The 25388-nt window shown below is 39.1% G+C and overlaps 2 protein-coding genes across 2 annotated transcripts in view; one reads left to right on the forward strand and one right to left on the reverse strand.

The window, feature by feature from the left end:
- Positions 1-494: 494 nt before the first annotated feature.
- Positions 495-15210, forward strand: sycp2 (synaptonemal complex protein 2; the record flags this gene model as incomplete). Its single annotated transcript, XM_079478289.1, has 44 exons — positions 495-518; positions 618-758; positions 848-980; positions 1063-1163; positions 1284-1308; positions 1393-1478; positions 1667-1755; positions 2025-2059; positions 2155-2333; positions 2425-2477; positions 2718-2763; positions 2875-2979; positions 3132-3192; positions 3347-3495; positions 4837-4911; positions 5019-5123; positions 5210-5309; positions 5394-5560; positions 5655-5729; positions 5816-5882; positions 6365-6475; positions 7102-7394; positions 7564-7676; positions 7755-7791; positions 7870-7934; positions 8024-8066; positions 8135-8178; positions 8303-8360; positions 8446-8608; positions 8813-8877; positions 8987-9163; positions 9264-9540; positions 9621-9856; positions 10085-10330; positions 10403-10457; positions 10529-10705; positions 10839-10979; positions 11154-11299; positions 11474-11568; positions 11653-11752; positions 13826-13884; positions 14062-14140; positions 14316-14372; positions 14465-15210. The coding sequence occupies 44 exons, from the start codon at positions 495-497 to the stop codon at positions 14534-14536; spliced, it is 4725 nt and encodes a 1574-aa protein (XP_079334415.1). The 3' UTR covers positions 14537-15210.
- Positions 15211-15335: 125 nt separating this feature from the next.
- The window catches only part of phactr3a (phosphatase and actin regulator 3a), a 30164-nt gene continuing 20111 nt past the window's right edge, over positions 15336-25388 (reverse strand). Inside the window, exons 3-12 of the mRNA XM_079477658.1 lie at positions 23956-24111; positions 22807-23004; positions 22508-22727; positions 22279-22421; positions 21733-21886; positions 17525-17580; positions 16793-16854; positions 16366-16506; positions 16097-16173; positions 15336-15868 (exon numbers count right to left, since the gene is read on the reverse strand). Coding sequence (XP_079333784.1) covers positions 15853-15868; positions 16097-16173; positions 16366-16506; positions 16793-16854; positions 17525-17580; positions 21733-21886; positions 22279-22421; positions 22508-22727; positions 22807-23004; positions 23956-24111 — 1223 coding nt within the window. The 3' untranslated portion in view covers positions 15336-15852. The remainder of the gene's footprint in view (positions 15869-16096; positions 16174-16365; positions 16507-16792; positions 16855-17524; positions 17581-21732; positions 21887-22278; positions 22422-22507; positions 22728-22806; positions 23005-23955; positions 24112-25388) is intronic.

Genomic DNA, 25388 nt, shown 5'->3' on the forward strand with positions numbered 1-25388 from the left:
CGGGCACGCGCACCCCGATTTAATTTCCCGCGTTATCAAACTGACTGTTAAACACAGTCGTCTATCAAGACACGTCTTTTTAAACGCGTATTTTAATAAGCCGTCAATATTGTATTACAGTTTCATTCAAACTAGTATTTGTTTTAACATTATACGTTATTATTGAAAAATGATCTGAACGTTCATACCGAACACCACAGTGTCAATCATCATCTGAGGTAAGATCCAGACGCAGCTAACCGGCTAGCTACGATGCGACGCTACGCCGTCAAATGAACAACAAAAAAACACATCTGTAACGTGTTAATAGTCACATTTTATAATAAATACATTCAAATCGTGAGACAAATTTATTCTGACTGACTTTAAGAGACATCAGAGTCGTAATGGTAGCGTAGATTTAAGTAACGTCACTTAGGTTTTCTGTAACGTTACTGAGGTCAAAGTTCACGTCTACTGTCTTCAACGTTTTAAACAGGCCGTTTCTGTGCATCATGGCACCATTAAAGGACCGTCAGGTAAAAATGACACCCATTGAACCCTTTCAAACTCGATTCGGGCTTTTTTTATAATTTCCGTTTAATAGCGCAACGTTGTTCTTATCTTTTTACATTCAGGTGGAGAAACTGTTGGACGAGGCCCTCAAGCACAATAACTTTGAGGCTTTAGAAACCTTCTTGCAAAATGAAAGCAAGCAGGACAGCAGTTTTCAATGCTCCAGACAGTTTATCACTAAACTGGACAAGCTGTTTGTCAGGGTTTGTTGTGTGATGTGTATAATGTATGTTAATACAACGCTTTACTGTTTGAAACTCGTGTTGACGTGTGTTGTTTTGTATCCCTGCAGGAGCTGGACATTGGACACGTGTTCAATGCTTGTCTGGTGCTTACCATTCTACATAAGCGGAGCGAGACGCTGGTCTTTCCAGGGGGTGCAGGGATATCTGTGATGATATCTCAAGGGCTTATTAGAAAGATGAGTACATCCCTTTTATGCAGTCTTTATGTCTTCTTTTGCTGACACAAAAATGTAATACTGATTTAATATGCATGTTTACATGGTGCAGTGGTTCGAGAGAGCCAGAAGGTTATGGGAGGAGGCAGGGTCGGCAAGAAATGAGCTAATGATAAAGCTGGCTGAGGACTTCTTTGACGCACTGATGGTTAGTAACATTTTTGGGGTGAAAGCTTATGTAACGGTCATTGTTATTTATTCGTGTAGTGGGTATAAACAAAAGGGATGGGGAAAAAAACTGTAACATCTCTCAATGGATGTTTTTCAGGTTGTTCATGAAAGTTGTAAAGAGGGTGAGTAGTTTGTTTAGGATTCTTAAAGTATATGAACTTACCCTGATAAAGATTCAAAAATGGGTAAAGAACATTATCCATCAGGTCGGTTTGAAGTTACTGAATCTCTATTCAGTCACATTGGCAAAGTGGCCTCTGATCCCAAAATAAACGTCATGATCCAGAAAGAGGTGAGACCTTTTTTAGCTTCAGTCATCACTATTATATGAAAGCAATTTTGACTTTATCGTGAACTCATGCCGCACATCCAACTGTGTCATGACAAGTCACTTATGTTAGCATCTTTGAACAGACTTTTCACAAGTTAGAGAATGCATTATTGGAAATTATTGGATTTTTTTATTTCCTCTGATGGCAGGCGGCAAGGAAACTTAATCTCATTCTAGCAAAGATTCCCATGGAGCTAAAAAAGAAGATCTTGTTGTCTCGGGAGGCCTCAGCTATGATGTAAGTGTGACAATGATGTGTTATATTATGGTGCACCGAAAGGAATACTTTAGCATACTGTAACATTGTGTCTACACCGAACGCGACAAGAGACAATAGAACGCATTAGATCCCATTATAATAATTTTGTCCATGCTGGATGCAGCGCAACGTGACAATCCCATTAGAACAAGCGTCCGGTGTAGACACAGTGTAAGTATTTATGTTTATTCAGGAAAAGAGATTCATATATTCCTCTAATCTTAAACTTGTTTTTATGTTTTATTAAGGAGCGATGTGGCCAGCCGAGTCCTCCAAGGTGGAGGTTAGTGACAAAACCTAAAATATTATGTTTGGTTCAAAAAGCATATAAAGTTAAACAATTCTATATTGTTATGAACGTTATTAAACCCGTCTGAAGACTTGGACTGTGGCTGCATGTCTGCTTCTGTTTAGATTATGACCTGCAGGTTTCTTTAATGGAGGCTCTCTGCAGAATGACTTCACCAGCTCAGAGAAGTGAACTAGCTGAACGCTGGTTTACCATGACATTTGTCTCCTCTGCGTTCAAGAAGATCAAGGAGTCTGAATTTGAGACTGTGATTATAGCCCCCAATTATAATACAATCATATTTCAATAATTTGAGGGGAATATCATTTCGTATGGGTTTGCATGTCTTTTTGAGACAGGATTGTAGGAGGTTTCTAAATATGGTAAATGGCATGCTAGGCGATGGGAAAAGGTACTTCATTGTTATTAATTATTTGGATTATTAAAGGGATGGTTCACCCAAAAATGAAAATTCTGTCATCATTTACTCACCCTTATGTCATTTCATACGTGTATAAATTACTTCCTGGACATCACTGATTACAATTGTAGGAAAATACCGGTTTGAAACAACATGAGGATGAGTCCATGATTACAGAATGTTCATTTTTGGTTAAACTTTCCCTTTAAGTTTTGTTTTTATCTTCCACAGTGTATATTCCTACCCTTGTCTTGAGGCATTTTTGGACAAACATGAGGTTTGTTGTAACATATTACCAGAATGAGTATTGGAATATATGCTGTACTATGTTTGCCTTTTTTGACAGTGTGCATGTAGGCTTTTGTATAAAGTGGTATTATATTAACAGCTTCTCATGCCTGTGGATGAAAACCTTGAGGCGTTCTGGATTGATTTTAACCTCGGGAGTCAAAGCATCTCTTTTTACTTCTCTGTGTCTGATAAGGATGCCCAGGTATCGGCACTCCATTGCATCAGTCCTGCGATTTAGTTGTTACAATACATTACAATGTAAAACAAGATATTTTAAAACTTTGATATTGCATAATAATGATACGGTACGATGTGATTTGCAAACGTTGGTAAAAGTTTGCTCTCTCCTATAAGGATGGCCAGTGGGACACGCTGTGTATATCTGAGAATGAGGTCAACAGTTACACAGTGGAAGGTAATCTCCTCTATTAGATTTGCCTGTGAATGCGCTCAAGACCCACTAAAAACTTTGTGACTCCAGAAGTGTTAGCATTGTTTTAGGAACAGTGTTTTTGTTTAGAATCGCTTGCCCTTCAGTTGTGGTGTTATGCTAATGTTTGGTTCCACAGAGGAGAATGGAAGATATGTTCTTAACCTGAGTTTGACCGACCCGATCAGCATCGGCAGCTTTGAGGGCTCCAGAGTCACCATCAAATTCAGCTCCTGTCTAGACATCCCGCAAGCCACTGAGAAAGTTTATGGTCAGGATAAAAACAGGGTGAGGGAAGCGAGTTAACTTAGACTGTTTATGAGAATGACATGGCAAAGGCTAATCTCATAAATATATAGTACTGTATGTCATGTTTTTGTTGCTAGGTACCTTTACTGGAGGTCCAGTTAATATTCTTAATCCAAACCAGTGTGCAAATGTATGTTGATGCTTTATCTCAAGATCAGAAGTCAATAGTAGAGTATTTGCTCATATCCAAGATGTTAGAAATAATAATGTGAACAATTTAACATCAAATTACATTTAGAGAAAAATTGTGCAAAATAATTTTCACGGTGTAGTTTGTCAATAGCATATTGATGTTCTTTTTATTTAACTCGAGCACACAAATGAATATGTTTGGTTCAGGTAATGGCTTCAGTGAAATGACCCATATTTGTAGGAACCTGGGCCTATACATGGACAGTTAACAGAAAAAGGAACATGCTAAGATATTTGGAAGAATGTAACAAATCTCATCCCCCATTGACTCCCATAGTATTTATATTCCCTTCCATGGTAGTAAATGGGGGATGAGATCTGTTTGGTTACATGCGTTCTTCCAAATATCTTCCTTTGTGTTCTGCTGAACAAAGACATTTATACAGGTTTGGAAAAGCTTGACTGTGAGTAATTCATGACAGAGTTTTCATTTTTGGGTGAGCTATCCCTTTGAAAAGGAAGTTATATCATCTTAGGTCTAATCCACACGCACCAGGGTGTTTTTATACAGAGTTTTTCCTTCTTCGTTTAAAAATAAATTGCGTCCACACAAAAATGCAAAAACACACTGCAAAGCGCTATCAAAACCATGCCAAACCAACAGGCCCTACCCAAACCTACCCATAAAGCCGTGTTGGCCAATCGGAAGCCTGGAATCTGACAGCAAACAAAGGAGATAGCGGCACGTATCCCAACATCATACGATAAATTTCCAGTTTCACCGTCTCTAGTTTCTAAAAATCTTCACCTTGGCCGGAGTTAAAAAAAAAGTTTGGTTTCAGTGACCAGGTGCTGCGTTTGAGTGTGGACGAACGGCCAAACCGCATAGAAAATGCTGCGGTTGAAAAAATACCCGCGTTCGTGAGTACAGGGCCTTAAATTCAAACTTTAAGGGTGTTTTTAAAGCTTTTCATCAAAAGTCTGAATCTGTTGAAACTTACATTAAAAGTTTGATCTGATATGCGGAGTAAACTCATGTTTTTATATTATTATTATTATATCATAGGAGCTCATCATTTGCTTAATACATCTACGATAAGGCTTAAATTGGCACGGCTAATGAAATGTGCTGAGGGGAAGAAAACATCTGCGTTGAGAGCAGGGTTTTTTTCTTTTTCCTTTTATTAGAAGTCTTTTAAGAAGACTCCCTCTGTCGTGAAAACCCCAGTTCAGGTCAGCCTATGCTCGCAGGAGAGTTCACAGGTAGGTCAGGTTATCACTATATCCACGAAGTAGAGAAAGTGAATAGCAGCATTACAAATATCTGTTGTTTACCAGCATTTAACTGTGATGTTATGTTTATCAAACAGGTTCTTGTCCTTGAAAGTCAAGTGTCAGATGAGAGAGAGTCATCATCCGTAAAACACGGCTGTCCTGGCCAGTCTGTCACACATCTAACTCCAGATAGAAACAAGGCAAGAGTATTTTTAAAGTCAAGGGGTCAGAAGGGGGTCTTGTATTATTGCTCTAAACTAAGAGAATAAATGTCTTATTTTCTCAGATTGTAACCCCAATGAAAGTATCTGAGTCTTGCATGTATATCACTGGTAGTGTGGGGCATAAACAGGGCAGCTGTTCTTCCAGCTGTGTGCTGCCTGCAGGTGGGTTCATTAATCTACTGATAAAGTCATAAAGAACATCCATCTTTGCCCATGATTAAAAATTGGTTTCGTTTCTCATCTCAGTGTCTTTGACAAAGTTAAAACCGGCTCTACAGATGATGAGTTCCTCAGAGAGGAAGAGAGAGTTTCAGCTTCGAGATCTCATGATGTCCAGAACATCTTCCAGTATTTCTTCACTCAATATTCACTGCGAGACCAACCAAAGGCAGACTCACTCAATTCAAGCACGTGTACGGGTTTCCATTTCTATAAAGCACGGTTATCCTATTAAAGCCACCAGTTTGGTTTTTCTGTATTGATCTTAAGTCTTGTGTGTGTTGTTAGTCTACCCCTGCTGTTCAGAATGTGGACAAACAGAAAAGCAACAAAGGCGAAACTAAAGCACAAAAACACCACAAGGTATTTAAGTCATATTCATTTGTTATTTTAGTTGTTTGATCATTCTGTATAAATGTATAAGTCCTCTCTTCTCTTGCTCTCTACAGCAGATTACTGTGGACAGCGTGTTAGAGATCAAGCAAGCCGACCACCAACATGAACAGGAGATTATTGGTATTGTTATATTGTACATTAAACATGCTACAAAATTCCACTGCCCTGATAATATAATGAAGCGCTTATAAAGGTCCAGTTTGTAATTTCTTGACTGATATATTGAAAGAATTACAATATTATATAAATTATATATATATAACTATGTTCAAGGATGTTTAAAGATCTTACATAATGAAGATGTTTTTTCATCTTAGTATGAAATTCTGGAATTCACCGTGTTGTTTCTACAGTAGCCCTAAACAGACAAACTGCTCACCAGAGCGTGTTTCCTAAATACGTTATCTCATTCGGCAAAGAAGCAGAACGCAACAACATTTTAGTTCTGTGTCAGCCACGTAGTGCTTCGAACGGGAGGATTGAGTGGTGGAGTGAACCGTTGGTTGCAATTCGTAACCTCACCTCAAGATGCCGCTAAGTCTCATACACTGGTTCTTTAAGGTTGTTTTGCTAGTTAGTCGTTTTCTTTCTTTATGTAAAAGATGGCAACATAGTCCCAGACACCCAACCTGCTGTGAGCAAAAGGAAATTCTCTGTATCTGGACCACTGTTTGCTTTGCCAAAAGACTGCACGGTGAGCCGGTCTATATCAAGTAAGTGACAACTCAGAAGACAGTTCATTGTAAATGATATTTTAAAATATTACACCCACACATAAACACCTTTTGTATAACATGATTCCCAGGAATCATTGATTGTGATGGGTCAATAATGCAATTTACCAATTGACCATTCTCATATGGGTTATTGAACCAAGGCTGATGGTACGTTGCCTTACATATACATTAGTGGCTTAAAACATTAACCTGTTTTCACGGTATGCCTAACCCCTTTTTTAATCATTAGACGGCATGCATTTTAAAGGAGTAGTTCACTATAAAATACAAATTTTGATCATGAAAATTATAATTCACTCATCCACATCGTCATACAAGCCTTCCATGTGTTTACATGTGTCAAAAGGCTCTGAACAACGGTTTCCAAGAAAACAAAAAATGATATACTTTTGAATTATAATGGACATTGTATTTTTTAGTTAACTATTCCTTTAACTACCAAAATGCGAGTAAAATACAAAAAAAAAAATTCGCATCATCTCATATATCAAAGAACACTTTCATGATCTAGTATTTTTAACTAATCAATTAGAAAGTCACTTATAATTATATGAATCAGATGTTGCTTTGTGTAACCTTGCATTTTGTGTAACCTTCTCCAGATGGAAGTTCTTTCCCCCCTCTTCAGCGTCTGTCCCCGGCCCAGCGTGCATTCAGAACCCTGACCCAGAAGCAGCTGCACACCCAGCTCACTCAGAGACTGGAGGAGGTGCTGAGGGACCAGCACGCTCCAGATGGCCACACACCCACAGACAGGAAAGCCTCCTCACTGGATCCCTGTGCTACAGGTCAGGGGAAGGAGAACGTGAAGACGTCTATAAGGTCCACACCCGCTAGACCTGCGCAGAAGAGCAGGAGAGTTCAAGACAAGGCTTCATACTCAGACAAAAAGAATGTAAGATGTCTTTTGATTTGCGATCAAGTCATAAAATATGAATTCATTTGAATGTCGAGTACAATAAGTGCTGCCTAATGTATGCTTGGCCTGTGTCGTCTCTGTCCATTATTTCCTTTTAATGTATATTCCATACATGAAATAAACTCCATGTGTTAATGTTCTGCAGAAGCGGCCCACAGCAGACAGTATGGTGAAGATGATATCCAGTCATTACAAGAAAACTACCAAAGCAGCATCCCCTGTGGCCAGTGCCCAGCTTAACATCGCACCTACAAACAGGTGACGGATTGACCATTCTTTCAGCCACACCTATTTCCCTCCTTCATCACATGATATCTCACCTTTCTGTTCTTTCAGATATCTGTTCAATAAAAGCTGGTGTCCATCTTCCACTGTAAGTCATCCAGACAGTAGGGATCATAAAAGGTACATTTAACACTAGATAAAGAAAGTTTTAACTGTTGTGTTACAGGAGAAAACTGCTACCCGGAGTCTCAAAACACTGGGACAATCCAAGAAGCCAATCCAGGACATAGAGTACTGCATCTTGCTTCATTCCCTCAAACCAGAAATATCGAAATAAAACATATCTGTTCTATTTGATCGAATATCTTTTCTCTTTTCAGTGATGTTTATGCTTTTAAAGAGGACACATTAAACATTAACGTGGTAAGCACACAGTCATCCTCAAGAAACCTTGCTTTTAATGTTGTCATTAATAATCATTTCTGCTTCAGAAAAAGACTGGGAAGTCTTCTGAGACATCCAGAGTGGACAGCAGGTAATACTGTTAAAATGTTTTAAATCAGCTCCCCCTCTAGTGGAGCCCAGTAGAATTACATTTCCTTCTCAAGAAACCCCGCTCTTGTATCTTAATGCACATTTTGTTTATTTCTCTCTTCTAGTGCCTTTAGTAACTCTTCCGCTTGCACGAAGTCTGTTACAAGACCTCAGCCTCCGAAGGTTCAGTGTTTCTTCAATTATACATGAGATGCAGATTTAATATAAGCATATAATAGTTGGTATTGTGTGTGTCCTTACATCCTAGGCTGTTACTAAAAACATGAAGAAAAATCTGTTTAGCGATACAGACACGGATAATATGACCGAGGTCAGCTGGCTCAACTCGGCCAACAGAAAACCCAAACCTAAAGTGGCAGACTATAGCAGGCAGCCGGTCAAACCCACCATCCCACCAGCCAACTCTTCATGTACTCAACACAGATCTCTCTCCTGGATATTCATTCTGTAGTTGCTTTCTGACCATCTGTGTGCACACTGTACTGTTAAGACGGATTGTTTCTTTTTAGCGAAGATGCATTTGCATTTAAGGAATAACTGAAATATCTGTTAATAAAACTATTACTGCGTCTTTCATGTGATTTCACATTAAATAATATTTTTTTCTGTTTTAGTTAAATCTCCATATACACCCTTATCTTCACCAAAGCCAATGAAGAAGCCAATCAAGCCTAAGCAGGTATGGTGTGTGTGTATAAATATATATATATATACATAAAACAAATTTTTTCACTTCCTCTAAACCCACCCTCATATTTCACTTTTCTGCTGGACTGGCTGTTGGAAAGAAGAGGCATAAGAAATTGGTTGAACGCCAGGAGGATACACTTAAGGCTAGCATCGGTAAAAGCAAACCCTCAGCAAGACCTCAGAGAGCTGCAGCCCAGACCAAAACCTACAAAGAGCAGTCTGAATCAGACCACGAGTCCAGCCAATCAGAGAGCGAAAAACCACCACCACCTAAGGCATGTGTTTTTCACTTCTTTCTGCTTCTCCTCAGTTATATATTTTATTCTAGAGTCAAGATCTGGACATCAATAGCCTGTCTCGCTCTCCTCCGAACAGAAAAAGGCATTGTGGCGAACAGCAATGCTTCCTCAGACCGTCCCAGCTCAAACCACAGGACGAGGACTAAAGAACGAGACTAGCTCTTTTGCCAAAGAACACCTCAAGATAAGCGAAAAGAAAGACAATGAGTCAAGCAGGAAGGAAAATAGTCCAGGGCATCAGATTGTGAAGAAGGCCCCATCCACTCAGGGCTTGGCGAGAGGACTTAAAGATTCCTGGATGGCGAGACTGTCTTCAACGTTTGCCTCGCCTCCCTCCATTGAAAGGATGAGATGTAAGAATAATTGAACTGCTGTAAAGGAGATATTTGCCTTAAGAGAACACTTTAACACAGACAATCTTTTCTTTCTACAGCGGTTGAACTAACAACAAAAATGAGGTCCCATACTACACCCCTGCGTTCTTTGTCCATCTCTCCAATTGAACCCGACTCCCCTCCACCAGCGTCGCTCAGTCCTGTTAGAGACGTCCAGGGCTCCTTGTGTAAAACACCGGGGATTAAAGGTGCTGTTAACCCTCCCTCTGTCTCCACAACAACACCTGTTTCCACATCCACCAGAAGCTCAAAGCAGAAGCCACCTGCTCCTAAGGTAAACAAGCAGGATTTGATTTTATATCAAACAGTAGATGTTCTACTTTTAGGACACATTAAGATGGCGGTTCTAATTATACGGATGCTCCGTATAAAACGTTCTGTTTTCGTAATTTGAAGGTTTTACATAAAGTACTTTTGATGAATGTGTTTTGGGACACTGCAGGTGGCTCAGCACATTCTGTTCCAACATTTCAGATCTCACTTTTCCACTATTTCACGTCAGCAGGTTGAACCGAGTCCGGTCCACTCATTACTGAGCCCAACTGAGCCCTCCATCACACCCATTGGCAAAGAGAAATCCACTCAGTCCTCTTCACTCATATCGGCAGACCTCCAGGAGGAGCAGAAGGGCGTCGTGAACAGGACCCGTCGAGCATCTTTTGACAGGAGGTCCATCATATCTGTAACAATGAGTCAGTCTTCACACATATCTGTGAGCAACACGGCCTTGATCTGCACCGAGATGGAGGTAAAAGGGTTTCATAACTACATCTTTTGGTAGAATTACATTTTAGTAACCTGCTTTGTGTCATATTTTTAGAAAACACCAGCATGCTTTAGAAGATGTAAGGATAAGATGCCTGAATTCAAGTCAGGTGAAGAGATTTCCATGTTACGTATGTTTGTTAGTAGTTACAATATAAAAATTAAGCTTTTTTATCTTTAGGTCCGTCAGTTGCACACAAGCCTCCCAGCTCGTGCCACTCAGCAAGTCTGTCAGAAGGAGAAAAGTACAGTGAGGAAGACAAAGAAAACAGACCTCCTTCGCCCTCCCAGCTAGCAATGAAAATGAAGCCGAGAAAGCTTTTCAAGTCAAACGATAAACGTGCACCTCAGAATAAAGGTTCACTAAAAACACAATGCAGCTTTTAATTCTACATTGGAGAAGTCAAGTTGAAGTTATTCAAAGTTGCTGTTCAAATGTCTGTGCACTGGACAGATTAACATGGACATAACTTTCTGTTGCTCTGCCTTAGATGTTGATGTCAAACAACCTGTAAACAATCAGAGGAGCTCAGAGGAAGAAGAAGTGGAGGAAACGGTCGCAGATAATAGACGAAGAAAGAAATGCTACCCAAGAGGCCAGAACAAAAGAGCCAGAGAAACAACTACATCCAGTAATGACAGTCTCGTGGGAGAAAGAGTTGGGAACAAAAATAAGGCCTGATTATAACGAACAAATTACTGACGGATTTGAGATTTCTTATACAGAACTGATTCGAAGCTCACACGCAAACAAGTATGTGTTTGAATGTGCTGTGAATTAAATGTATGTTAACATATGTTTACAGCTGAAGGTGAGGAGACATTGTCATCTTATATGAGGTCGAGATGCATGCAGTCTGCCGTGGAGGAAGATCCAGAGCTGACACAGCCTGCTCAGGAGGTGGGCTTTATCTGCCATCAGTTCAGCTCAGAGCTTAAGAGGAAGATCAAGGTGCTTGTGGTCTAATTTTTATCAAAACAATCATCTCTGGCTAAAGGTCAAGAGACGATTAACCTTCAGCTATTGAAGGTTCACTTCCTTACACTGTGCCGCTGATCTCGAATCGTTCGATGACTGTTTGTTAGCTTAGTTTTTTTTTACTAATTTGTCTGCTGTGTTTGTTAGCATCGCTCTAGGAGAATGGATCTTTACACCAGGCAGTCTTTAAAGACATTTCAGCAGCACATGTTCTCCGTCAGAGTCCAAGTACATCAGTACAGGTCAGACATACTGTTTAGAGGGAGGGCTTCAACCGATTTGATCTGTAACTCTTTTTTTTTTCTTCTATTTCTTTTTTTACATAGTTCACAGAAGCTGGAGAAAATAAAACAAGTTCTGCTGGGTGAAATAAAAAACCTGGAGCAGGATGACATTGCTCTGAGGAACATGGAGGAGGAACTGACGGTAATATAGAGTGCTGCGACTCATAAAGAGCTTGACTTTGCTGTATCCAAATGAAATTATTAAATTATTAAAGGAATAACTTGGGAGTTGCAAAATAATACATTCCTATTTTAGAAATCAAACGGATCAAAATGAAATAATAATGTTTCAATTTAGGCGGCGGTGGATTTAAACCAACATTGTATGTCAGGGTGTCCGCGCGGTAGTAAAAGGTAGTAAAAATAATCTACCACAATTATGCCCTTTAAAGGTAGTAAAAGGTAACAAACACAATTTGACTTGGTAGTAAATGTTTCATCACCACCCCAATATATAAGTTTCCATTTTTTGCTTAATATTTGTGTCTCCATGTTTTATCTTCATCTAGCCTAGTTTAAAAATATATACGGTGCTAACAGGACCCTGAGTGAGTCGGAGTTGATAGCAATGACGTAGATGTAAACTGTAGAGTTCCGTGGTTGATAGGCTATCAGCGACGCCAACAACATTTTCTGCCTTTTTGCCTCATTTGATATTAGCCAATTGCTTCTATTTTCTACCAAATTTACAGTGTGAAATGGGGAAAAGTTTTTTCGCAAACTTGGGTTAACGACCCGTCATTTAAAGACTGGCTTAAGCCCGTCAGGAGGAATGACCGGGAAGCATTTTGCACTGTCTTCAAAAAGACTATAAATGTTACCTGAAACGGCATAACAGCTATGAAGCCACACAGTGTATCGAACATTCAGCAGCAGCGGCTTCGCGTGAAGGGGGAGCAGCTCCCTATTTCATTGTTTTGCGATGCTAGCAGCACTACACATGTCGCGGAAAATCATGCCAAATCGAGGTCAGCTGTCGTCACACCACCTCAGCAGCAAACCAGTGCCACCAGCACCACCACAACAGCGATAGCCAGACAGCAGACCTTACCTCAGGGCTGAGGTTCTCTGGTGCCTGAACCATCATTCATATAATTCGAATCAGGGCATTGGGTAAAACGGCGTACATACTTGGATTCTGCATTGCTCCACATTTTAAGGCGGCATACTTGAACATTTTGAGTTTACTCGCATCATTCGCGCATGAAATTTGCTTCATTAGACGCGAATTCGCGTCATGGGAGGGGCTTCTGCCGCTCGCTCACAGCCCTACTAGAGCAAGCTCCTGATTGGTTAACGCTGAACTAAAAAGTTTAGATATTTCAACTCACGCGAATGCTCAATTTTCGCCGCCTTATTCGCGCGAATCGCACCGCAAGTAGGTCATAGAGTCTTTGCATTGACTTAACATGTAAATCACTTGCGCTGAACGCTTCATTCGCGCTTTGTGTGAACCAGTGGTCTCCAACGTGGTGCCCATGGGCATCTGGTAGCCCGCATTAACTCTGTAAGGTGCCCGCTAAACACAGTGCTCACCAATAATGCTCAAGACAGTTGACAAATCTGTGACTATACCGATCAGCCAAGTGCTACATCGTCCTGAAAGTTTATTATTAGCAAGTGTCATAAGCTTTAATATATTCAAGTGCAAAAATATCTGAAAGAAAACTGAATTTGGTTCTGTGAGCATAAAAATAAGGCTTCACATGTTTGAAGTTTGAAAGTATGTTATCAACAAGTAGCCCTTTACAGCAGGCCTATTCAAATAGCGGGCCCGGGGGCAAATTTGGCCCGATTGAAATTTATTCTGGCCCGCGACAAGATTAAAAAAAAAATGTCTAAAAATTAAAAAAAATCTACGAATCTGCTGCGGCGCACAGATAATTATATATATATACATTTGCATTTACATTTATTCATTTCAACCGGCAACCTTCTGATCACAAGCCCAACGCTCTAACCATTAGGCCACAAGGCACTTTGTTGTAGGTTGGAGACCCCTGGTGTGAACACACCCTTATAGTAAGTAGTAAGTGGTGCTTTGCATACCCCCCTCCCCCCCAAAAAGGGCTGCTGCTTGATGTCGTGTTGGTAGTAAAAAATATTTTGGAGGTGGTAAAATAGGTAGTAAAAGGTAGTAAATTAATCTCTATGATTCCTGCATATACCCTGTATGTGTAATTTAATCTGGCATTTAATATTTGTTTATGAACAGACGTACTGGAGAAAGCAAGCCTCGTCTTTTCACACATACCAAGAGAAAGGAACCTCGAGGTAAAAATAGAACTGCTTCTGCATAAACTTGACGTATGCAGATTCACAAGGTCTAATGTGAAAATAAATAAGATCACTAAGAAGATCTGTGGATTGTTCTACAAATTTGACCAATCATTTTCAGTTTTAACTGTTGGATTTGTAATCCTTGTCCTCTACTCCACCATTTTGTCTCAGGCTAAAGCATTTGAAAAGTACAATTCAGACCACTGTGTGCGATGGCTTACAGTATGAGGAAGAAATCTTCTCATCCGAGGTGAGGATTCAATCTATATTGAGTGACATCTTGTGAGTATTCTCTATACTCTGTGTTCAACCATATTTGCCTGATCGATCAGAGCATCGCTCGTCATCCAGGATCAATTTAAATTTGGTGGGTTACTACATTGTAAACATCTCAATTCGTTTCTAAAACTTGGTTTTCGTTCCAGATGTATTCGATGAAGGAAAACTTGAAGACAGTTCAGGAGCGCTTTTTCAAAGAAATGGTGAGATCAAGTAAAGCCACAGATACAATGTGAGGCAGATATTTTCTAGTCAGGGGTCAGATAAAGTTTGAGTCCATTTTTTTACTTTGCAGCAAGAGGAGGAGTTGTTGAATGTGAGAAGAGGACTACAAACCTTGTTCCTCCAAGATGCATCCAGATTCTGACCAGAGAAAAAATGCCAACTGCTGTATTTTAGATGTTCTTAAAACATGTTTACATGCTTGAATATTACACGTGTTATGTTATTTAAAAAGCAGTATTCTTTTTAACTGGTTGAATACTCTTCTCTAGAAAAAAGTTTTTTCTTGCATATTTATATTATATAAAAATATAGATTTTTAATTTAACAATAGCTGCGAAAAGCCATTCAAATAAGTCAATGATAGAAAATTATTTATTTGTGGATTGTTAAACTTTCAGCACCGTCAGATTTATTGGTGTGAAAGGTTCAACAAGGAAAATATTAGTTTAAATATACCGTATGAAATGTTCGTACAGTCAAAGCAGCAACATGACAAGAATGAAAGCTCTTTTCTCTAGTATATAGTTGTAAATATTCTCAAGATTCTTGATCAGCAAGATCCGGTAAATGGGGTTCAACTTATGTAACAGAGTGATGTTAGTTAGCAGGCGCTCATTTGACACATAATTTAGACAATGTTTTAACATTATAATACTACATTGTATGAATTAAATGCGTATTGTTTCCTTCCTTTGTGAATGCTCATTACAGAAAAGAGATTCACTTTTGTGGCATGTAATGTTTGTAAAAAAAACTAGAGATGCTAGAGTTATTTTTCCATGTTGGACATCTGAGAATAAATATTTTGTGACTTTTATAAACGTTTCTTGACTAAAAGCTTAGTATTGAGATGGTACTACTATCATCTACTTACTACCAACAATGTTGCCACAACTTATGTAAGTGCTTTTTGCTAAACAAAACAAAACGGGAAGTTTTTTCAAAAAAGTTTTATATTTTCAAGACAAGTAGTGCTTACAAAGATTTTTTTTTCAAGTGATGACATGAACAACCCTGTTCAGTAGAACTTTGTACAGTTGATATGAAACTCATTTATAGCAGGTTTATCAACCCCCAAGTTTTCTTTTTACTGTTTTTATTTTTAAGTTTTTAGGTTTTTCAGAGCGGAGCTGGTTACAAATACACAAACATTACCCAAAACAAATTCATCTTTTCTTCGCAATCACTGAAGTCCAGTTTAAAAACATAAAAAACTCAATTTCCCAGCTACTTCACTCCGTCACGTTTAATGCGGCCGCACATTTTCCTCAGGTTTCTCCCTGCCGCCGCTCATGGTGGAGATGCAGCCGCCGGCATTAAGTAAACCCAAACACCATCCGGCCCAGGGCGCTGGAAGAATAAGAGAATCCCACGGCCGACGCCACGGCTCTGGAAGAGGCATGTCCAGGATTTAAACACAGACGTCACTCAGTATTTTCTTCACAGAAGAAAACCCTCTCAGGGCCTGTGAAACCTGGTTGAGAAAATCAACAAAAGTGACTTTCCTAATCACGACCATCACATGCTTGAACAAGACTCGATTATAATGATTTTTAGTGAAAACAAGCTGATGAAGCTCCGACGGACTCGGTGCTGAAGAATCAACCTGTTTGCAAAAAAACCCACTTCTGTGTCTCTTTAGTGCTGTGAATCTAAAAATAGCACAGGCACATCTGTGAGAAGTTCGTGCATTCATGCTGACCTTGTTAGGTGCTTGCTCGAAGCGTGAACCTCCATCTCGGTGCTTTTGAACTCGTTGAGCTCTTTGCGGATAGCTGCCTGTATAAATAAAAAAGCTCCTTTGATGCCTCTTCAAGTGCATGAGTAAACACAATAAAATGTGCGGGCTATTTGAATAGAAAAAGCATATGAACTACTGATACCGTTTCGCCTCTTTCAGTGCGGTCTAGCTATATTGTCTAACATAAAGCGTGGCTACAGATTTGCTGACATCCGTGTTGTGTCACATACCTTGTCGGCTGCAGACAGTCTTGTCCAGGGTTTGTCAGCTCTCCTGTCATAATCCTGGGCTTTGGCAACCTCCACATAGTCACTGAAGCGGATGAGGATCTTTCGTTCCCTTAGTTCATCCACTGTTGGCCTCTGGTTGAGCTATAAGGTAAACAGCGACGTCTTAATACGCCGGCCAAAGTTAACCTGCCTGCTTACACAGACTCATTCTGTTCTGTATGAGGTCTTGGAATCAAACACCTTTGGGAATAGGGGCTTCAATCCAGGGTGGTGTTATTCAGAAAACAACTCAACTCCCATAACCAGTTACTAAGTACGTAATGAAGACCTTGATGTTTATTTAGAAGTTGATAACTTTTTCTAGCTGATCCGAGATGTATTTTTTCAAACCAACAGCAACATTGAATTGAGCCGTTGCATTGTTTACCTTTCTGTTAAGCCTCTGTTTGATCTCTCTCCTCTCTTCCTGTTCTGTCTGATCATTCCTCTCTGAAAGAGGAAGAGAGAGGTGATGACCACACACAATGATGTCATGAAGAATCTGATGCTCACGCAGGGGTCATTGCAGGGTTCATTGGACTCCCAGCTCTGTTTAAGCAATACTTGTTTGTGCACCACTGCCAGGTTGACCGATGGGAAATAAGATCATTGCATAATGTAAATACTACTGTTCATGAGTTTAGGGTCACTTAGAATTGAAGAATAATAAAAGACCTAACTTCTGTGTCGTCGCCAACTTTTTGTGGTAGTGTATCTGCAGATGCTTTTAACGCATTAAAGGAGTTCCCATATACCGTTTCCCCGATATTATTAAGTCTGAGACATCCTTTTAATGATTAAATGATTTGTCTATAAAGTTTGTCAAACGACAGCGCGTTGCATGCTGGGGCGGCGCCGCCATCCTCGGAGGATGTTTACAAGCGATTGTTTTGTTTTACTACGTCATGAGCAGCAGTTTTGTACAGTATAGTTTAAATATAAAATATAAATAAATGTAGGCCTACATGTTAAGCAATGAATGTAAAAAGGCAGCAAATATTATTTCGATGTTGTTATTAAATAATTTTGATTCTTTTTAAGCACCAACAGTGAACACACCCATATTTTATGAAGTCATGCATTTATCATTATATTCATAAGATCGATCAGTACCACTTACGTTTTAAGATATTTCTGCACTCGAGCTCTTCAACGGCCGGCCGTTGACTGAGTCTCCTGCAGAAGAAGAGCAGAATGAGTTTTTGTACCATGATTTCTCCTTCAGAGATGCTAAAGTGTCCGTGCTCCAGTGCGCTCCTCATCTGGATCCACGGAACTTCCTTTCGGCAGCTCGCCATTCAAACATTACGGCCTGATTATCTAATACAGTGTCTTCCGATTCTCTTCAATATTACATAGTCGGTGAGTAAACTTGTGTCTTGTGCTCAGTGTTGTTGTTCGCACCACGGGGAGCTCTCTCTCTCTCTCTCTCCCCACTGTTCAATGTAGCGGTGTCATAATTAGGTTAAGCGATTCCTTTCATCGTTCCACAAATGAAAGCAACAGGAAGGTTAAATAGTGTGAAGAAAGCATTCTTTAGGCTACTGTAGATCAAAGTTTCTGGCTCCTTACTAAGAAGTACACACTATTGTCTCAATTATCCTCATGAACATAAACAGTAGATTTAGAGTAAAAAGTCAAATGTAATAACCGTTGTTACATTAGAACCAGAAAATATGAATGAATTTAATGGTTATAATAGGAATTGTATTGTTTTTTTTGGAAACTATAATGGTGCTCACAGGTAGGATTCCGTTGGTGTCAAAAATATTATAGTTCTGTTTTTATTGTATTTTTGTCCATATTTTAAATTAGCTTTCATTTTGTTAATTTAAGTAAAATGTGAAATTTGGTTAATTCGTTTTTGTTATTTTGCTAAAAAATTTTTTTTAATTGTTTTAAACGAAAAAGTTAACGGTTCGCAGTTGTTTTTTACTGAACACCCTTAAAATTTCTGAGATGGTTTAATTGTGTTTTTTCTGCAAACTTATTTGACAAATATAAATGAGTTAGATTGAATACTCCTAATATTATCACAATTGATATTTTTATAAGATGATAGTACATTTCTGGTTTCTATGGTTTTATTACAAAAAAGCAAAAACTGTGTTTTTGGTTAATTTTCATATACATGTGAAAAAATATTTATATGATATAAAACTTATTTGGTTGAATGTGAAAAACAACTCGAAATAAATACTGAATGTGAAATATTATTCAATCTTTTTTGTTTCAGTGGATTTTGCCATTTTGTCCATGATTTGTACTTATAAGAACACTACAATGAAGAGTATTTTAGAAATATATGACAGCCTCAACAGGAGATTTTTCTAACAAATAGAGAAATATTTCAGCCAGTTTTCACGGATACATTTTTAACTTTAGCTCTTTATTTCCATCATTTGCATTCTGCAGTCTTATATAAACCAAAATAATGTGTAAAGCAGTCAGTCATTGGCTTTTAAATACTATGAATGAGTAAACTGGCTTAATAGAATATCATAAAATGCTACACTTAATCGTCTAAAAATGTCCTTAATGCTTTTTCATTTAAATAGTCAAAAATATACAATAATATTCCTGAATTGACATAAAACTACGTCACCAACAAAAGCCACCTGTAAGTGCTACTGATCCTGGGTAGTAATGGTTATCTGCTGCCGCAGGTTCGCATTCATATGAACGTGAAAACACTTTATTACATTGGAAGTCTGGCAGTGTAACACTCACGTGTCACTCTTATAAGCTGAGTAAGTGACGGGATTCCAGCAGATGTGGCACCATTAACATTTCATGAACTGAAATGGAGAACTACTCCCAACGCTCCTCTTTGGAAGCCGCCTGGAAATTATTGACCTGTCTCGTGGGTTGCCTAGCAACAGCAGCTTCCCTGTCGATGCTGAAACAAAGAAAGCTGACCGTGCTACGCTGGAATTGGTCTGCATTGCATATACAGCTCATTATTCATAGCGGTTCATTTAGATGAAATGTGCTTTATTCTGACATGACATCATCAATTGTGAGATCTGGTTATGAGACCTACGATATGTCGACCGTGTGTGTTGTATTCACTGCTGCATGCACGATGGAGCAGGGAAGCGTGCACTACGATCTATTATTCACCAGTCTGAGCTCTAAAAATAGCCCCGGCCGTGTCTTTCTTCTGTCAAAGAGTAGAGCAGGGTAAGCCAAAGATAGGAGGGTCATGACACACTACTGCAGCGAAGTGTCATCGTGTGTTTAGCTCAGAAGCATGTCCGGCAGGCGCAATGACCGTCACACTTGATGATGACCTCGTTCAAGCTTTCAAGAACTTGATCGTATGCTGACTAACCCACCTTTCTAATCTTAGATTAAAAGCCTAAATTTTTAGGCTCGATTCTGGTTCTCAGCAACATCATCAAATAGGGACGATGGCGTCGCACATATTATTATATAACAAAATAAATAGAAATAAATGTTAGCAACTGTTTCTTGTACCTTTGTACTAATCCAGTGTCGGGTCAAAATATAAACATCTTCTGTAAATAGGATCGATTTTAGCTTCAAAGTTAAAATTCCTTTATCATTTATTCACCCTCAATACAAACCTTCTGCAGAACACAAAAGATGGATTTTGAAGGATGTTGGTAACCAGACAACACTGAACCCCGTTGACTTATATGCACACAAAACCACTGAGACATTTCTATAAACATCTTATTTTGTGATCCACAGAATATGTACATGCAAGTTTTGAACTTAACATGAACGTAAAAAAAAACGATGAGAGACTTCTTATTTTAGGCTGAACTGTCCCTTTAAGAAGCCATTTAATTCAGTGAATGCAGATGGATCATAAGCACAAATGCTAAAATCATATGTTCATTTACATAAGTGCGAATCCCTGTACAGTGTCATAAATTGCCTCACGTCTCTTTCTGAACACATCTTCCGTCATGGTTCCACCACCGCAACATAACTGGTCGAGATCATTTATAACGGGGTGTGGACATTGCTCAGGACATTTTAGATCTCCTCTCATCAAAACGCTCTCAAAGATGAAATGAACCTGAACATGACGGCTGTTTCTTCTAAGAATCAACAAAGGGCTGGTGAGAGATACCACGGCTGACCGCAAGAGTTAACACGAGCAAAACTCACCGTCTGCTCTTTCCCTGAGCATTTCTCACCACTTTCATGTAAAGATCAGATATTAAATATTGCATTGCTTCCGGCCATCTGCTAGCCCTATATGACACCTTTGTTTTTATTTGATTTGACATCTTCGCACTCTGTAGTGTTTATCATCTTTAAACCCCTGAGATCTACATCTTAAAAACCATTTATTTGCACGGACCCCAGTGTAAGTATAATACCCTTTTAAAGTGTTTGTTGATGTGTTGCTTCGAACTAGACGGAACAATTATGGTCTTTATATAGGGGTGTGACAGTTCAACATCTAATGTCAAAGTCCAGAAACCTACCTCATGAAAGCTACACACCTATACATAATAACACAACCAGATGGACCACAACATGAACCTGTTTTTTATAAATCTATTTATAAAGTATTATCTGTCTTTAGGTCACTTGGGAATGATTACACAGTGTAAAAATGTTTTGTTTCGCTCGACCTTTTTATAGCTTGTGTACGGTTCTGTGGTGCTTATAATTGTGGTTCTATTTATTTTCATGTAGCATCAATGTTTTAGTGTATATTAAGCTCATTTATCACCATATATCGGTATATTGCACATAAAGAAAAACTGTACACGTTTTCACATATTAAAACAATTATCTTCTAGTTGTCACTGTACTCTAGACATTTCTGCAGCACAGGGAAGGTGGGATGAAGCTATGATGGGTGGCTACGTCTGGAACTTGGTTGGTGAGGACAGTATTAGTCATAAAAGACAAAAACGATCAAACGTACACGTCTGAAGTTTTGGTACGACTCATTTTTAGTAACTTTTATATTAAACTGTTGTTTTGAGCTATGCGTGTGAGTAATAATACTGAAATGTATAAATGTGTGAAAATAGTTTTTAGGTATTTTTTTGTGAGTACCGTCTATGATAAAAGAAAAATACGTGATTTTTTTGTATTCAGCATGTTAAACTGTAAAATGTAAGCGAAATACAACTTGTGCAAAAATGTGTTACATTGTGTTATTGAAAGAAATGCATAAAGTATACACCGAACATAACAGCAAGATTTACTAGATATTAATAAGACGCTATAATTAGGCAGAATTCATCATTTGTGTTCATGCTCTCACAGTCTGAAAGACACCAGCAGGGGGCGGTGTAATATTTGATATGTTTGGATAACACATGTGGGACTCACTTGGCGAGTTTCATTTCTATCTGTTGCCGGATCTCCTGTCTCTCCTGGTCACTCCGTGTCGGAAAAATGTTCCTGTCCTCCAGCTCCTGTTTGCTGGGCCGGTTTCGAAGCTTCACAGCCAGCAGCTCCTTCCTCATTCTCCTTGGCAATGTGCCTGCACACAGATTCATATTTTTACCATTAAATGACACTACAGGACGACAGATCGCTACAGACAATGATATAAATGATTATCTAACCTTTCTACCAGCAATGATTGACAACATTGTGTGTGTAAAGGAATTTATGTTTGTGCGTTTTTTTCTAATACAAGTTCAGAACTGGTGACATGTGACAGGCTATTTGTATTTCCATAAGAGATAACTTCACCTCTCAGTTTTTACATTTTGACCATAAAACCAGTAAACACAGGGAACACTTCACCAGTATGTAACCAGTCAAAACCCAAAACCCAAAATGTATTTTAATGCAATTTAATTACCTGAGGGACAAGTTGACTATTGTCGATTCTTTATTGTAGTACTACTGTATATGCGATAAACCCACCAGAAATGACAGACTCATTCCAGCTGTCGATGTCACAAATGATTCCTGAAGCATCGGTGAAGCAGTGGTCCTGTCTAACATTCTCCTTGTTTTCCTCTGCCTCCTTCCTGTTCTCACAGTCTCCACTTGGCTCCCGCTCGATGCTATTGATAATGATACGTATTATAAACCTCCCACAAACCAAACTCAAATCGGGAGATATGAATAATAATTATATGACCATATTTACCTATCTTGTCTTAGCTTTGTTGCCAGGGCACGGTGCAGTTCCTCTATTATACAGCTAGGGGGCAGCGGCGGACGCATGGTGCCTATATGTGGCGAACCAGTAGCATTGCCAAAAGGCCCCCGTAAAACCACAGGACTGGGGCCGTCAGGGATTCTGGATAATTCTTTCGTGAGAAAACAGTTTGACTGAGGCACAGCTGCGATGGCGATTTTACTCGGGTCTGCAGAAACAAACAAACAAAGTCACGTAACGCAAGAATTGAGCTTAAGTGTGTTTGTCATAGTGTGGAATGAACAAACCTTCCTCAGCGCTGAGTTGGGACGCGAGATCGCAGTGACTGTTCGGAGGAGACTGTTCCTGTGGTTCATCGTCTTCATCTTCTTCTCCGTCCTCGGCATCCTCATCAACGTCTTCATTCTCATTTACAGGAACCACCTCCTCTTCCTCCTCGTTCGAATTTGTCGAACTGTCAAAATATGTGTCTACTGCCAAATGATCTATAACAAAAATGGAAAACAAAACAAAACTCATTGCACCTGTTTGGGGGATTTAATGCTGTGTTCACACCAAACGCGAAGCAGCGTGTTCCTCGCTATTTATTACGCGCATGAATAGTTCCTTATTTCATCATTTTATGCGAAAAACATCAAGCGAAGAGGAATGTCTTCACGCGTCAGGACGTGTCAATCAGCTCTTGGCGCGAAATTCTCAGTCGGGCTGAAATTTTTCTCCGTACGATTCGTGGCATCTGCCACATTTTATCGCATTTTTGATCTTTTTTGTTTTTTTTCGCTGTTTTATTCATATGGTTCTTTCTACATCAGTCCGCCCAGGGATTCCCCAGGGTCCTGGAGCACGTAGGATCAGGCATCATAGCACTACGCTTCTAACCAAATCTCGAGACTTGTAGTTCCAACCACACAAGTTTGCTATGCTGCTAGCGTTTTATCGTTGGAACGATTGTTTCGGGACACACTTGTAATGTTGACCTAAGCTGGAACGAAGGAACTTGCGACCATAGTTGCCTAATGATGCTTTTGGGAAAAATGACCTGTTGACATGATCTGGGACATGCTATTTTTATTAATGCAAAAGTAAACTTTTTTATATTTGAGCTCAAATAGAGTATTTTAAAGTATAGCTGTACACATTTTCTTTAGGTGCTTCCTGGGAAAGTTATCAAACAGTATTGAAGGTGTAAACAGGTGTGTCCTATACATACTGGAGACTTTCCCAAAATGTAGTCAAATTTGTCTACAGGTATGTTCTCTGTCACGGTGTTTACAGTTTGTGAAATTCAACCTACAACAGCTTTCCCATTTCTACACAGCCTACTGTGTTAAAACTAACGTTTAAACATTAAAAGCAGCTTTATTGGTAGGGTCAAGTGTATTGACCCTTATCACCAATGTTTCCCCATCATCTCCAGTGTCATTGAGCTCACTCACCGGTAGGGAGATTGTCTTGCTCTGAGCTGAGGTACTCCATGCTACTGATGCTGAGGATGGGCCCCTGAGAGCCCGGCAGCCGGATCTCTGCATCTGAGATGCCCTGGATGGGAGAGCTTATATCTGGAGAGTGAAGTCCACAGGCCAGGGCCACATCTATACACAGATGAGCGTTCATTAGATTGACAAACACATATTAACCTTCAACCTGTGCTTTTCTTCACACGCACATACCAACCCATCACCCATCTGTGTCATCATCCGGCTAATGTGATTGTGATGTAAGTATATGGTGATTCAGGAATATTATTTGGGCTATATTTTGTGGATTGTAAACCTCTGGTCTTTGGTTTAGTGCTCTATGTACACCGCCGTTGGGTCTCTGTTGTGGCCTTTATTACACACACATTACATATGCACCGTCGTTTCTCTGTCAAAGTGATTTCTTAGACATTTGACAATTATTATTATACATATAATCTACTATAATGAAATCATGATGGCTCCATGAGATCAATTCAATTATTATAAGCTTGCAAACAACCACAATAAGTCATCTCAAATAAACTCACTGGTCAAACATACTTGAGCCTAGATATATAAATAATATATATATACACACACAAATATATAGTATAAACATATACAAATATATTTACACACATACATCTAAACCCACATCATTTAAATTTACCGTATGCATTAGGCAGGCAATTTAATCCACGTGACTTAAGGTGCATATAGACATGAACATTCAAGAGTTTAAGTTTGCTTCCTCATTCTTATTTCCCTCAAATCTTCTTATCACCCGGGAATGCTTTTAGACTAGTATTTAAGACGTGTTCACATGCTGGTCTCTTTAATTTTCTTCACTATTAGTCACACATTTTAAAAACATTTTTAAAGAAAAATTCAGTTGTCCAATGAAATAAATTAATGTTTAATTTGATATGCCCGAGAGAAATCTGGAGTGGCAATGTCCTCACTAGACCCCCGACCCGGTTATTGTCCTTCTGAAAGCTCTGGTGTCCAAATTCGCTGTTTTTCAGGAACTGTAAAAAGCACTGTACTTTTTTAAATACCTGTATATTAGTCATTTGAAAAACCCAGTGACTAACATAAAGGGTGACTAATAATGATGATTAATGGCAAAAGAAACGGAGATATGAGGTTTTAGAATGACAGCAGCGATATATGGACTTAGATAATACATTGTATTATTGCAATCTTCTCATTGTAATGCACGTTAACGAAATGTCATTTAGATTGATTAAGTTTGTAACTCAAAACACAGCCATTAATGTCTAAAACCGCCTGAGTACACCCCTAAGTGAACATGTCCAAATTGGGCCCAAAGTGTCAATATTTTGTGTGGCCACCATTATTTTACAGCACTGCTTTAACCCTCTTGGGCATGGAGTTCACCAGAGCTT

Source organism: Barbatula barbatula (genome assembly GCF_947034865.1).
Source record: "Barbatula barbatula genome assembly, chromosome: 17".
Lineage (NCBI taxonomy): Eukaryota > Metazoa > Chordata > Actinopteri > Cypriniformes > Nemacheilidae > Barbatula > Barbatula barbatula.